The following is a 16,727-nucleotide window of genomic DNA, read 5'->3' as shown; positions in this document are numbered from 1 at the left end:
GTGTTTTTCATTTTGTTAAAATCTGAAACAAAGTGGTTTGTGGTGACAGACCACCACTTATAAAGGACATTACGGTTGATAACTTTAAAATAAAATTTATTTTATATGATAATTATATTTAACAAGTTATAAGTACTATAAAGAAAAATCAGAATATAATGAAAATATAAAATATGGTAAATTGCATAAAAGTTACTTTATTTTTACAAAATTCAATTTTGACACTGTTTTATTTTTGTTTCAATTTAGTTACTAAGTTTTATAATTTGTTGCAATTTCGATCGTTTGACCGGTCAACTCAGTTAGCTATTGAGGTGACATGATGATGTGTCGGTTTTTTGGTGACATGACATAATGACATGACACTATTTGGTTACGTAACACTGACATTCTATGATGATGTGTCAAAATAGCATAAAAGGCACTAAATTTTCATTTTTTCTTTTCCATTTTGACACTAGTATATATATATATATATATATATATATATATATATATATATATATATATATATATATAGTTTTCACACTTAATTTTTTCGTTCAATGTTGATCATTTTACATTTGAAACGGTATAAATATATTATTTATATTATAATCATATGTATAATTAAATATATAATATTAATGTAAAATATGAATTTTTACATATAAGTATATACTTTTAATGTAAGAACACGGTTTAAATATAAATAACCCTATAAAAATACAGTTTAAATATAATAAAAAATATGTATTAACTGCAACATCATTTGTAACTCAGCCATTGATACTCAATGGTTGTATGGAACTTGATAATTAATAATTGAACCATTAGTAATTAAATCAACCATATAGCTAGAAATTATGGTTTTATCAATATAACTTACGTTTTCATTTTTTTTTGATTGTTAGTCGGTTGAAATAGGTTATGGTCTGTAGTTGGAAATTATTCGATTTCAAGGATGTATTTATATGGATTCAAATTTTAAAAAACTATTTATACATTTTAAATGAAAATTGATCAATATTAAATTAAATTTAAAAAAACGAGTTCGATTTGAAACATGTCAAAATTGAAAAAAAAAATGAAAACTTAGCATCAAAATTGAAAAAAAATGAAAACTTAATATTTTTTGTGCAATTTTATTTCAATTTTGATACGGCATCATGTCAATTCAGTGCCACATAACCAAATAGTGTCATGTCAACATGCCACATCACCAAATACTGACACGTCAGCCGATAACCAGATTTGACACGGATAACCGGATTGACCTGTCAAATGATTAAAATTACGAAAAATTAAAAAACTTAATTACTAAAATGAAATAAAAATCAACTTTTTATATAAAAGATAATGACTGTGTAATTTACCCAATAAAATATAATTTCGATAAAGAAATGAAGTGATATGTAGGTGTAGGAACTTTAGTTTGATGGGTATCTTACTATTGGAGTTGCCCTCGGTATGAACACAGAGAAAAGAAGCGGTGGGACAACGATGGGGCCATAACCACATGGATGCTGTCATGGTGACCAGACAGCTTTTGGCTCCAATATCCAACCTACAAAAATCGCAGCAGGTCCGATTTTTAGCGTCATCCGGGACAAACCCTGACCATTCCAATAAATTCAGATTCCCATCAACATTTCCTCAAACACCTTCCTTGCAATTTCAAATAACCAATAATATCTCACTCCTTCCGTAAGCTCACTGCACCCAATCTACCCTTCATCTTCTTCTTTACACCACTCTACTCACCGGTGACTCCACTTCTGAAGCTTCTCCGTTTGTATTAGGTAACGGTTTCCTGTTCAAATGCATTTTCACCTTCTGTTACGTGTACTACTTCGTCATCTTCGTTCAATTAAATTCTATTCAGCTTTTTTCCTAGCTTTATGGTTGTATGATTAATGTCAACATTCTGATGTATCCATTAATGTGCTTTTAATTCCGTAATCTCCCTTTCTTAATCGTAGAAAACGCGTTTTTCTTATCCGCTTGTGGGGTTTGTTACTTTGATTGTATGGTTTCGTACTTGGAACTTTGAAGTATCTGTACCTTCACGAGCGTCCACTGGTCCACTGATGACCACATGGAATTCAATTTACAAACTGTTAGCTATCACCCTACGTATCGATGCTCATGCTATGATGATTTTGCATTTATGTTTATACCCCATTGATTATGATGTTTTGGCTACAAGGAATTGATTTAAGTAGATGGATAATCGTTTTACACGATATACAACAATTATCTAACCCCAGGTTTACTTAAACTGCAGATTTCTCTCGATCAACACTCGTTTATGTAGTTTTCTCCAAATCATAACTCACTTTAGGAGGTATAAGAATCAATCGATACAATGCGAGAGTGCTATTCGCCAGAATCCAGATCCATGAACAAGGATTCAACTTCATTTCGTAATTCTGGTGCATACACAAGCCCAGGTACTCCCGATTACGGGGATAACCATGGGAGAGGATTTCAAAAGGGTTGGTGTTCAGAGAGGATACCATTACCAAACACCTGTAACAGAAGGCGTATCAGTGCCAACATCTTAATGCCCTTCAACAATGGCAGAACACTACCTTCAAAATGGGACGATGCAGAAAGGTGGATCACAAGTCCAGTGTCTGGTTCTGGTTCTGGTGTATTCAAGACTCAAGCACCACCACCACCACCTCAGAGAAGACCTAAGTCAAAAAGTGGACCACTGGGGCCCACTCCTGGGACTATTACATACTCTTCAAACTATTCACCTGGATTCCAGTTTCTTGAAGGTGGAAACACGAATAATGTGTTCATGGGTTCACCATTTTCAACTGGTGTTTTGGTACCTAATGGATATTCTTTTCATCATCATACTGGTGAAAAGATTGATGAAAACAATGTTACTTGTGTTGTCTCAAGGCGAGATATGGCTACCCAAATGAGCCCAGAAGACTGCCCGGAGTCCTGCCCGGATGGAAGGTTGTTCCTCTCCACCTCTCCTCCACCAATTCCTTCACCTGTGGAGGATCGCCGCCAGCAAGTCAGGGATGTCCAGGTGGACAAAAGAGTCACCATGACAAAGCAAACAAAAAGAAACACTAGGAGAGTTGAAAAGAATCAGTCAACAGAGATCAATGACTTGGCTTTGACTTGGAATAATCCTACAGAAGGAGAAATGGAATTGTCAAAGTATGTCTCTAAGACTCTTAACACTTTTCATCAAAATCTTGTTTTTTTAATCTCTAAATATTTTTAATGTGTTTGAAGGCTCCAAAAAGAGGAAGCAAGGATTGTGGCTTGGGAGAATCTGCAAAATGCAAAAGCAGAGGCATCAATTCGAAAGCTTGAGGTGTGTAATATGTTCCATTTCCATCATCAAAATTAACCACAGATTAATTAATTTTTAAAAGAGAAGTAAATCTGGTTATGTCTTTGATTTACAGATGAAATTGGAAAAGAAGAAATCAGCATCTATGGAGAAAATCATGAAGAAGCTTACAATTGCACAAATGAAAGCTCAAGAAATGAGAAAAAAGATGTCAGCAAGTGAGGCTCCTAGAACATCTCGCAAGTTCATATCCTTACACAGATATCCAAAGATTTCTCTCACTTGCTGCTTTTTTGTTCATTAATCCTCCATTGAATCAGGTGAACTTTAATTCGTGTTTTTGTATGTAACTATTGGTTGATTAATTGATTTGGTTCTCCTTTTTATATTTTTTTTTCTTCTGCAGTTTGGAAGTGGCAATTGAAGATATGGGTGATAGGGTAGATAACTATGGTACAGTTTGTGCTTCACTATGAAAATGGTGGACTATAAGCATCTTCTTCGTGGGGAAAATGCAAATTTTGTAATGAGTGGATGTCCATGGACTATTTTTAGAGGTTTTAGTTAAGGTAAATGATACATATGCATAATCAACATCGTTTTTAATGAATCTAGGGTAAATCATTGCAGAAATGATTTGGAACATGTTATTTTGCCTAAAGCTATAAACACTTAAATACATGCAAATGTGTTTATAGTAGATTTTGATGCTCTGCTAATGCAAGTGTGTGTGATCATTTGCTTGTATGTAGATGACATGTTAGTTTTTGTATCAACCAAAACCACGTATATAAAACAAAGAAGTTGTTATCATCTAAATTTTCATAAAGGACATGGGGTGGGTGGGTGGGTGTGTGCAATGTGAGACAAAGATTAAATTAGTTAACAAAGAGATTGTTATTACATAATCATATTATTTTGAGAAAATTCTTAGTAAGTTTAACTATGGTGATTTTCTTACATCATCATTTTTATGGATCCTAGTGTGAAATTAATGTCAAATATAGGCAATTTTGTATCATAACGAGAATACTATAAGGCCATTGGTCGCTTGATGTATGCTACAACAAATACTAGGCATGATATTGTTTATGTCGTGGAGAGGTTGAGTAACTATACTAGTAATTTTGGTATTCGACATTGACAAGCAGTTCAAAAAGTATTCAAACATCTTAAAAGAACTATGAATTAGTGTTTGAGTTATTTGGGATATCCTTTGATTTTAGAAGCCTATTCGGATGCAATTTGAATATGCAACATGGATGATTATTCCTTTATGAGTGTTTAGACATTCTCTCTTGGGGGAGATGTCATCTCCTCGACATTTAAAAAGGAAATTTACATTATAATATTGACATTGAAATATGCGTTCATTATATTAGTTACTGCCGATAAAGAGGTAGAATTGCTAAATAATTTAATTTATGAGATTCCATTGCGATCAAAATCGGTTACATCTATTTCTTTTTATTGTGATAGTGATGCTACTTTGGTATAAAAATTTCTTTGGTAAATTATATTGTAAGTACATGAAAAAAAAAGAATTACTTATGTGATTGTGAAGTGTAACCGTTGATGACTTGACATTTATACAATCATTAGAGAATTAAGAACACAATTTTACAGAGAACACAACTTTATAATTGTGCCAAGTTTTATTTTACGAGACAAGTATAAAAATTTCTATGTATTTTGTCTTCAAGTATTCAAATGAATCGGTTCAATTCTTACAACATTCCAATTATCGAATATTTGGAATGTGTAAAATGCTAAAATGAGAACTCAATTAATTATATATATTTATTTATGTACAAGTTTTGGTTTATTTACCTACTGTAAATTTAAGGGATGCATTAAAATGAGAGATAATTGTTGGTGACTTTGGTCATTTAGTTTAGTTAGAATTAACACAAGTGCCATTGGGGATTTCAACTATGATCTAATACAACTTAGGTGATTCGAAATGCACACTTGTATGTAAGTCGGGTTTGATCCCAAACATGACATAATACGAGGGTCAAGGGGGTCGTGACTCTTTGCACGATATAAGGGGTAGAGCCCCTTGCAGGGTCTAAATGTCAACGCCCCAAAACCTATATAGATAAATTGGGACCTGAAATGTCTTAGAAAACATGATACTAAAAGAATGATGAATAAACATGTGGATGCTGGGTCTACTCGGAGGCAGATCACGCTGCCTGACAACAAGCTGCCCGTCGGTCAATTTTGCAAGGCAACTGAGCCGCCTGTCGATTTTTTCTGGTACCGTTTTTAAGCTAATAAAATCAAAATTTTCGTTCATTTTGTCAAGATTTCATATAGATATTTATATATACTTATATTTGGATAATTTTTGAATAAGCACATATATACTCTCCAATAACGTATTGTTTGTTTTGTACCCAAGACTTAAAGTGTCCTTAAATATTTATCCCATATTGAATTTATTGAAACCCAAACATATTTGAGAAATATCAATACGAAAGTAAACATACACGCTCTTTAAGAAATATATATTTTTTGATGACCAAAACATCCTATTTCGACCTACATCTTACTTTTGTGATACCCAAATGGGCTAATATCAATCCATTTGAACATGACATACTCTCGTAGTCTTAATGCTCCAAAGGAAGAGTACCCTTATTAAGCTATCTTCATGCTCTAAAGGAAGTAGGGGTGTATAAAAATGCTGAAACAGAAAAACCAATTTATTGGTTTTTGTTTTTTCTAAGAACCGAATTTTTAGATACAACTTGGTTTTTTAATATATGTAAACAGAAAAAACCAAAATGAACCGAAATACCAAACACAACATTGTTTTATGTATAAGTGTAATTGATTGAATATATTTTTAATTTGACCCAAACTAACTTTTATTTTGCCATTCTTAATCTTGAATTTTTTTATACATATAAGACACTGTGTGATAGAGATAGAATCATCTTATTAATCAAGTCAACATTATATATTTTTTTAATAATAATATTAACTTGGATTATTTTTTAAATCACACAAAATATTAATTACCTTTTTATTGAACATCCCAAACAAGACATGAGCTACAGTTCGAATGAAAGGATTTATTTTTCAGAAAAAACTTCAAATTTTGTAAATATAAAAGATGAAACTTTTATAGTTTATTATTGGAAAATCTACATAAAACTCCATATATTTTGGCTTTATTGACCAAAAAAACAAAACAACCATTTTTTGTTTCTTTTGTTGCAATTTAATTATTGAAACCGATAAACACTTACAAAATAACATTGTAACCGGTTAGTGCCAGTTTTAAAGGTAAAATTGCAATATATATATATATATATATATATATATATATATATATATATATATATATATATATATATATATATATCATGAATGACTTTTTCGTTAATAAGATTAAAGTTTAAAGACTTTTTCTGAAGATTTTTTTTATACATACTAATTTTTTTTGAAGATAACTTATATTTATTTATTAAAAAACTCAAAATAAAGATAATTTTTTATTAAAAAACTCAATAATGAGAATTTTATATCATTTTTGGAATTTTGTGATTCTTTTTAATAAATATCATTACTACAATCATAGAGATATCATCTATATCCTATATAACTTAAGAAGACATTGCTGATTTGTTGCAAGAAGTACATTTCTAGGCTAAATGCTACTTTATTGTTGAATTTTTAGGTCCTGAGTGTAAAATGTTTACCATAAAACTACAACTTACCAATTTTTTTTTCTTCACAATTGAACGACATCTCAGAAACTAAAAGCTTATCAGTTGTTGTTATTCATAAATAGAGCTTCATTATACACACTATGTGGCCTAAAAACACACTTCTTATGACAAATCAACAAAAACACACTTTTATCAAGTTTTGCATCCTCTTAGCCGGTTACCATTGCCATAAAATCCCCAATATTTACACATCACCACCACAACACTTTGTCACTACCACCACCATTTTATCAAGTTTTGCACCCACTTAGCCGACCCACCATCATCACCACCGTCCACCTACCATTCATTCTCTTCATAACCTGATAAAAAAGCCCAAAACGACAAAATTTACCTAAATGTGAGACATTAATGAACACAAATTTAGACGTAGGACATAACCACACATTTCATGTAAATATGAAGGCTTTTATGACAATAAACCAAATATAAGAGCTACAATAGTTATAAAAACACATGTTAAATACAATTAATATGAATTTTATTGATTTGTTGTAAGGAGTGTGTTTCTCGGTCGCATATATCATGGAGCTCTATTTAGGAATTATATTTAGATGATATCTTTATGATTGTAGTCATGATATTTATTAAGGAGAATCACAAAACAAATCCCAAAAATGATGTATAAATTATCATTATTGTGTTTTTCAATACAAAATATGAGTTTTTTTTAGTGAAAGGGATATAAATGATATCTTTATTTTATATTCTTTAATAAATAAATATAAGTTTTCTTCAAATAAATTTATATATATAAAAAAGAAAATCTTCAGAAAAATCCTTAAACTTTAACCTTATTAATGAGAAAAGTCATCCATGGTTTTTTTAACCCTTAAACCGACACTAATCAGGTACAAATGTTGTTTTGCAAGTGTTTACCGGTTTCAATGATTAAACTGCAAATAAATAAATAAATAAATAAATAAATAAATTCAAGGGTGAATTTTTTGTCAATAAAGACAAAATATAAGAACTTTATGCAGATTTTGGTTTATTGTTTTTAGAGTAAATTACACGGATGGTCCTTATGGTTTAGGGTAACTTGCAAGTATGGTCCCTAACTTTTTTTTTAACTCAGACCGTCCCTATGACATGATTTTGTTGTGTGGTTGGTCCCCGAATGAGGTAAAAAGACTTTTATACCCTTATATGTTTATTTTTATTTTTATGTTATTTATTAATCATTTTAAATTAAAAAAAGACACAATAAACCCACCCATACCCAAAGTCCCACACCCATCAAATGCTCCACCCAATCCACCCCTCTTTCTTCCTTTCCTGTTACAGGTCCTCCACTCCATGTACTAGACCTCTACGTCTTCTCCGACAGTCCCGTCTTTTTCGACGAGTTGATCACATGAAGAACGAAAGAACACAAACCTAGGAAAATAAATTACCGTCCCGATATCTTCAACACCATCCTTTTTTGGTTCCGATCTCCTCCACCATGGCTTCGTTTTTTTGCATCTAATAGTTAAATTCTTGAATAATTTTGAGTTAGAAATTTGAATCCTTGAATACATGAGACGATTTTAAGAAATCAAGTTTCAGAACTCAGATTTTCTGGAAAACCCTCACAACTGTCGAACAGGAAAACCCACACCAACATCGAGTTTCAGATTAGTGTGTTAAGTAAGCTTTAGAGTGCATATTGTGGATTGGGGTCAGTGGTTTATGGAGGGGGAAAATAGATATGAGAGGATTTAGGATGTTGCCTATCGGTGATGGTGGTTCGAGTTAGGGTCTTTTTAGTTGGTAGGATTAGTGCAAACAATTTTCAGTTTTGAATCAAAACATTGTAGATTTTGGAGTGCCCCCTTCCCAATTCTTAGATCTTTTCCCTTTGTTTACTCGAGAACTAGGCAGAGGTGGACGCAAGATTCCGTAGTAGGTGTTACCGGTAGCACATTTTTTTACGTAGCGACACATGTTTTTACGTAGTGGAACAATAATAGAAAAAAGAAAAAATTCTAAATTTTGTGCATGCGTGCAGACAGGTCAGGCTTTTCCGGTGCCATTATTAGACACCAAACAAAACCTCCCCTGGAACTAGGGCATTCATTTTCACCAATCTAGGTATTAGGTTTTTTTTGGGTCATTTTCATTGACAAAGATTTGATCATTTCTACAATTTCTCCTGTTCTTGAGCTTTCATTGGGTGTTGTTGAAATCTACAAGGTTATGTCTTGGAAGTAAGTAATTTCAAATAATTTTAGAACAAAAATGTTCGTGTAACACCCGTAGATTTGGGCTAGTCGATTAAAATATATTAAGCTGAAACAACCCAAAAATACGGTCCAAAAATTTCGTTTTGATTATTTATAAAAACCATAGATACCATTTGTCATCTCATAAAAGAACATAAGTAATGTATCTCAAATCATCATAATAAAATGCTGTATCAAAATCATGTGCCATATATCAGAGTCTAAACATCCCAGACTGAAACAATAGTATGTGCACTGCAATCATCTCAAGCTCTTCCCCTTGCTACCGGAAGTACCTGAAACCTAGGGTTATGCATAGGCCGGTTTTGGACCCAAACCCAACCCAACCCAACCCATAAATGGTCGGTTTCTGGTTTTCAGAACCCAATAGGATCGATTTCTGAACGGTTTGGTTTCTTGGGTTTTGAGGTCGGTTTGGGCGGTTTTTCGGTTTCTTGGGTTCAACCCATATACACACGGGTTCTGGGTTTAAACCCATGGGTTTTAGGTTTAAACCCATTTTCCAGAAATGAGGCAAGAAGTTAAATACTTCAAAAAACACCAATTAAAGTTAAATACTTCAAAAAACATGAGTCTTACAACCAAATAGTCTATTACAATTTACAACCAAAGCTCGAAATAGTCTATCACAACCAAAACACAATCAAGTATGGGTCGGTTTCTTGGGTTGGATGGGTCAGTTTCTTGGGGCGGTTTGTCGGTTTTAAGTATGGGTCGGTTTCTTGGGTTGGATGGGTCGGTTTCTGGGTAAAAACCGAAACCGAACCCGATTTTTCGGTTATTAGAAAATTTAAACCCTAACCGTCGGTTTTGCTTTGGTTTCGGTTTCGTCGGTTTTAGTCGGTTTCTCGATTTTTTGGTTTGGGTTTTCTCACCCCTACTGAAACCAAAACTGAAAACTGTAAGCACGAAGCTTAGTGATTCTCCCCAAACTACCACATATCATACACATATAACATGCAACTAAGAGATGCAGACCCCGCCCATACTCATGGAGATACGGGCCCCGCCCATACACCGCTAACTGGGAGATACAAGCCCCGCCCACACTCCGCTGACTATGAGATACGGGCCTCGCCCACACTCAGCTACTATGAGATACAGGCCTCGCCCACACTCAGCTGCTATGAGATACCGGCCCCGCCCACACTCAGATACTATGAGATACGCCCCCCCGCCCACACTCAGCTACTAAACATACATACAAGTATCACACAGACAACAAGTATAACTAAATCTATCAATCAATCATATATCCATACTCAAACTAAGCTATGAGATATGGGCCCCGCCCACACTCGGCTAACTGGGAGATACGGGCCTCGCCCACACTCGGCTACTAATCATGCATATACGGGCCGACCTTGGTGCCTTAGACCCGTCGTACCAGAGGAACTCACCTCGCAAGGCGACTGCTGAAATCTCGAGTGAGGAATCTCTGACGGCTGCTCCCACGACTCCCCGGCTATTATTATCAAAATAACACTTAGTCAAAACCTGATAATTCTCCTTAGGTTAAAATTGTTGGATTTGGTGTCTAAGCCCATAACTATAACTGGTATGTACTTGACCCGATTGTAGCATGGTCCTTTTGGGTTGCCTTCACCAGTGCAATTTGATAGGATGGATTTTGAGAATAAGGTTATTTATGGTTTATTAATATATTACAAGTATAATATATTAATATGGAATTATTTAATTAATATTGATCAAGAATTAATTTATTAATTTTGTGGTCAAAAGAGACTAATTAAATATATGAGGATTGATTATGTAAATCAATAATTCTTGTAGTGTGGGCTAATGATCCATGATTATAGGCTAAACTAATCCATGGATAGTCCATGGAGGTTAAACCCATGGAGCATGAGAATGTGGAAAGTCATGGGTTATTTGGGTTTACCAAGTGTAACCCTAGCATGAGCAACACTATAAATAGAACCCTCCATAGACCAAAATCGGCTAGACCTTCTCATTGAGACAAGTAGATTATTCTCTTAATTCATCCTCTTGCATATTGGTGTTTGTGAACCATTAGAGGCATCACACTTGAGGTGCTCAAGCTTTCAAATGTCAAGAACTACAAGTCCTTCTAAAAGGTATGTCATCTAACTAGTTGTATTGTTCATTTGACAATTTGTATGCTAGTTAGGAGAATGCTTTGGAAATTGTGAATGCATGTATAATTAGAGAAAAAATAGATCCAAAGCATTTAGGATTGCATGTGCACTTAGGAAGTGTTATAGTGCTTAAAACCCAACACTGGTATCAGAGACTAGGGTTGTTTTCTATTATATTTGATGCTTACTAGTTTTTCAAAGTTGGAAAAGTCGAATTTTTTGCATCTGACCGATGGAATCGCCGAGTCCACTGGCTGAATCGCCGAGTCCACTTAGAAACAGCCCAACTCGGCGAGTCCAGTTCATGTACTCGACGAGTTGGTGCCCTTTTTTGCAGAATTTCAAGTTTCTTGGCCTGTTTTGGATTAGGAACATTACCACAAATAGTTTTTGGTTCATAAAATTGTTTTTAATGATATGGTAATGTTTATCCCCATTCAATAACATGATATTTGTCAAATTATAAGATAACTACTTGTTTTATGAAATGCTAGTTATTTGTACAATTTGAAGTTATCATGAAATATGAATCAAATTAGGTCAAATTGGCAAATGATCATCCTATCATAATTAGATTAGTTAATTTGATTTATAATTGTTTCTTGAATAGTTCCATAACTTGTCCTCAAGTTATGGAATGTGAAAAATCACACCATTCATGAAACATTAATTTTCATAAGTTATGAAATACCAAGAGTGATGAAAAGATCATAACTTGTCCTCAAGTTATGGAATTGGAAAGGTCTCATTTATGTAACTTGTAAAATCCATAAGTTATGAATTTCAAAAGTCTTGACAAGTTACAAAACTTGCCCTCAAGTTTTGAAACTTGAAAAGTTACATTAATGAAACTTTAATTCCAAACCCTAGAGTTTTAAAAGTTAAAATTCAACCCTTATACTATTATAATATTAAAAGTTAATACTTATATATATATATATATATATATATATATATATATATATATATATATATATATATATATGTATAAGACAAGTCGGTCTTACCATTAGTAGGCCTCATTCACGAAGCCGGTCTATAAGGGGGTATAAGGTTACTGCCTATAAAATGACAGTTTAATGGGTGTCCACTCTCACCCACCGCTTCCTTGACTGGTGGAGGGTCGTTAGCCGAACGGGTAGGATAGGACACTAATTTTCCCTCATTAAAAGTATAATGATAAAAAATATAAAGTAACTAAACTTTTATTAAAATTCCCAATCTTAGTTACTTTAGGAAAATGTGAATATGGTGCTAATCCATGAAATTACACTTTGCACCTTGTTAAGTCGTTAGTGGAGCGTGTGTGGTTAACCGACACACTAATCTGGGACTGACAATGTGTGGCAAAGGGGAACTTGATGTTAATCATAGATCAATGGAGCGTGTGTGGTTAACCGGCACATTGATTAGGTGATTTGTAACATTGGGTGTACCAAGCTAATTTGCATGGTTATGCACACCTTGTTTGTGATCCTCGGCATCCCAGTCACAAACATGAAGGACACAATCGAGATTTTAACATGCCATTGAAAAGTTCAATGAATCTCAAAGATCTAGGAATTTCAAACCAACTAAAACTTAATAGTTTATTTCGTTTTTTCATGGTGGAAATTGGTAAATCCTCATTTACCTACCTTCAAATATTTTACAATTGGATTACGGCATCCCTCTTCGCAATTGTAAGATATTGTGTTGGATCCTAGCCTTAACATTTCGTTTTGGGTGTTATATTAAGGACTTAAATCAACTAAATTGAATTTCTCCTTTGTAGATGTCTAGTTCAGACAACTATGGTCTTCCCGAATCCTATGGAAAAGGCTTTCCTTATAAAGATGATATTCCACAAGATAATCAAGGTGAAAGATTAATCCCTTCTTCGTGCTATAGTGGAACTTCACTTCCTCCACCTCCTCCAATAATTCTCCCTAACCCACAAGTTCAAATACTTGAAAAGTTCAAGGTCACTCAAACCCTACATGCAATGAAACATCAAGATGGAAGGTCAGTATGTACTCATGTCTTGGAGATGAATTCACATATTAACAGGCTAAGAGTATTGGGTGTCGTTGTCTCGAGGAAATTGGCTGTTGACTGGGTTCTTCAATCACTTCCTGAGTCATATAGTGAGTTCATTAATGACAGACCGCGACATGACCCTTATCGATCTTACCTATTTGCTAATTGCGGCTGAATCAACAATGATTTGGCGTAATGGTAAAGCAAACTTGATTGGAAGATCTACTCACCAAACTTCCATGGACATTGACAATGGTAACATTGGAAGTCCAGAAAAGCTTTCTCTTCCCAATGGAAAGGGATCGACCATGGTCAAGTCATTTGACCAAAAGGTAAAGAGAAAGGCTAAGTCTGAGATAGTCCCGTGTACTATTCCCAAAGAGTCCATATGATTCTATTGCCAAGAAAAGGGGCACTGGTTGCGAAGCTGCCCTGACTACCTGAGAGATCTAAGAGATGGTAAAATCAAAAAGTTTGCTTCTACTTCAGGTAAGTTCACTTTCTAACTCTATTAAGTTTCTATTTGTAGATTCTTAATACATGATGTGATAAGATTACATTTTGATGTTTTGTAGGATCGAAGAAAAGAAAGGATGCTTAATAGAAGAGCAAGCTGAATCTGATCGTGAAGAGATGGATTTCGATCGCATGGTTCGATGATCGGATTTTTGAGCTGCTGCTTAACAGTTATGATAGATTGCTTAGAAATATGTAGTAACATAGTTTTTCATTTGTAATTGCATTGTAAGGAAAAGTTTTTCCACACCTTTTATAAATAAATAAAATTTTGTTTTTTTATCTTATTTTATATTTCCTTGCAATGGCATATGTGAAAATTGATGTTTGTATTTTTAGCAATATGGATTTGAGTCTTTCGTTTGTGGTAGTGTCTAAATTTGCCAAATAAGGAAAGATTCTCATCACCCAAGTTTCAATTGGACAGAAACTTGGAATCATGCAACTTGTATTGTATGATGAATGAGAATTTTCATCTTTGGGAAATTAAGACTAATTCCTTGTTCACATGTATATGTGAGTCAAGGCGATCAGGTACACTTGGTTGTACACTGGTCCAGGTCCACCACAAAGAACGATAAGACTATTCGTCATGATTTACTAAAGCTTAGTAAATATGGTTATGCTTACAAGATTAAGTGTAATTCTGAATCATTGAAAAAGTTTCAATGTATAGCAGATCGAATAAGAAGAATCAGAAAGATAAAAGTTTCTCCAATCTGAAAAGATGGGAGAGTACTTGACTATCGTCTTTTATGATCATCTTAATGTTTATGAAAACCATATCACAATTTGATCCTCTAAGGACACCTTAGTACATTTGTTTGGCTAAGAAGATGAATTAATTGGTTAATTCAATTAAGATGAATCATACTTCGTTCCAAAATCAAATCTTAGAGTCATACTCCAAGATTGTATATTGAGTGACATATCATCAAATATAGAGTAAAATGTTTCTTACTCTTGTACATTTGAAATTGGTAAGTTGTTATGTCTTGGATAGGACAAAGACCAACTAAGACCAATTATATGAAGTGTCATTCTTGATAAGAATCCACACTAACTCTTGTATATTTGTTTGTCAAGTAACGTTTCTTGACAAAGAGAAACTTATATGTCAAGAGGTCAGTGGGAGTCTTAAAGGTCTTGAAACGTTTCAAGAACTAATCAAGAGTAAACTTATTGTTAATCACTAGCACACGACTTGAGGTTTTGTAACCCATCGTGTTGACATATTCTTGTTTATGTGGCCGTTCCAGTTAAAGTTGACTATGCATGTGAGTTCTATGAGTTCTCAATTGTTTGCATAACAACCTGGAAGCAATGACAGGCCCTTGTGCTGCCAAGTGGTAAGAAATTAAGATTAAACAAATTCAGTCCATATGAGTTTGGATTTATCACTAAACTTGAATCGAGATTATGGTTATGACAAATTCACATGGATAGGAACACATACATCATAAAAAATCTAAGTGTCATAAGGCTTCTCTCCAATTCATGAAGATAATTGTGAGGAAACGCTTTCACTAAGTAGATTTTAAGGAGATAACAATTGTGTAATTTGCATTCTCAAATTCGATTATGACTACGACATCCCTCTTCATAGTTTGAGTTATGAGAAATGGCAAAAGGTCTAAACATTTGAGACTTATTGCTGTAAGTTCTAAAATTGTTCAGACACACATGTGAGCTATCTAAGGAAAGGTGTATGATTTTGATAAGCCTAGATAAGGTCTTATCAAAGCATCTCGTATCAGAAATCTGAACTTTGGTAAGAAAGTTGATAAAGTATTGATTTCTATAAGTCCAGCTGATTTTAGATACATGTCAAAGCTAGTGGGAGCATAAGTGTTATGTGATGGGTTTTGAGCATTCTAACACTCCTATGGTGTACATGCAACCCTAGATGATTTGGATCTATGTTTTCTCTATTATACATGCATACATTCAATATTCCAAAGCATCATCCTAAATAGCATACAATGAAGCATAAACAACATGGAATACAATTTAGATGAAATACCTTTTAGCGTAGTTGGAACCTTTGACCTTTAAGAACTTAGTGCCCCAAGTGTTGCACCTCAAATGGAATCACACAACACCACCAACAATGGAGGAACTTGAGAAGAGGTCACTTGCACTCATAAAATCTGCTTGCCCTCTTGTGTTTCCACTAGTGCCAATTTCATGAGCTAGAGGGGTTCTTATATAGTGTGACACAACTAGGGTTACACCATGTAAACCCTAATGTGCATGACTTTCCACATTCCTTAGGCTCCATGGGTTTTTAACCTCCATGGAGTATCCATGGGTCACCACATGGGTTTAGCCCAACATAAGAAACTATGGATCACAAGCCCACATTATAAGAATGAATGATTTACATAATCAATCCCCATATATTTAATTAGTCTCTTTTGATCACAAAATTAATTCCAAACTAATTCTTGATCAACACTAGTTAAATAATATGATTTCATATTAATATATTAGAACTTATAATATATTAATAAATCATAAATAACATCTTCTCCATTATCCATCCTTTAGATTGTTCTGGTGCCATGCAACCCAAATGGACCATGCTACTCTCGGGTCAAGTACATACCAATTATAGTTATGGACTTAGACACTAATCCAACATTATGCCGGAAAGATAATAATTATTATGCTAGTGGGAGCATAATTATTATGGTAAGTGTTGCAAGCTAGCAACGTTAATTATAGAAAACAAAGTTTTCTATTCGCAGAGTTGCAGGGATGAAAAGTTGTTTTGCTATAATTAAGGGAGAGGAAC

General features: G+C 33.8%; 1 protein-coding gene across 1 annotated transcript; it reads left to right on the top strand.

Moving 5' to 3' along the window:
* The first annotated feature begins 1,508 nt into the window (after window positions 1–1,508).
* LOC145160341 (Remorin family protein) lies at window positions 1,509–4,117 on the top strand. Its single transcript, XM_079079489.1, has 5 exons — window positions 1,509–1,781; window positions 2,267–3,165; window positions 3,244–3,325; window positions 3,420–3,624; window positions 3,711–4,117. Exons 2-4 carry the CDS (start codon window positions 2,348–2,350, stop codon window positions 3,606–3,608), a joined length of 1,089 nt encoding a protein of 362 aa, XP_078935615.1. The 5' UTR covers window positions 1,509–1,781; window positions 2,267–2,347; the 3' UTR covers window positions 3,609–3,624; window positions 3,711–4,117.
* The last annotated feature ends 12,610 nt before the right edge of the window (window positions 4,118–16,727 follow it).

The sequence above is a fragment of the Lactuca virosa genome, chromosome 2, assembly GCF_052849685.1.
Source record: "Lactuca virosa cultivar CGN04683 chromosome 2, Lactuca_virosa_CGN04683_v6, whole genome shotgun sequence".
NCBI lineage: Eukaryota > Viridiplantae > Streptophyta > Magnoliopsida > Asterales > Asteraceae > Lactuca > Lactuca virosa.
Note: the sequence above shows the minus strand (reverse complement) of the source record. Positions and strands in the feature narration are given on the sequence as shown.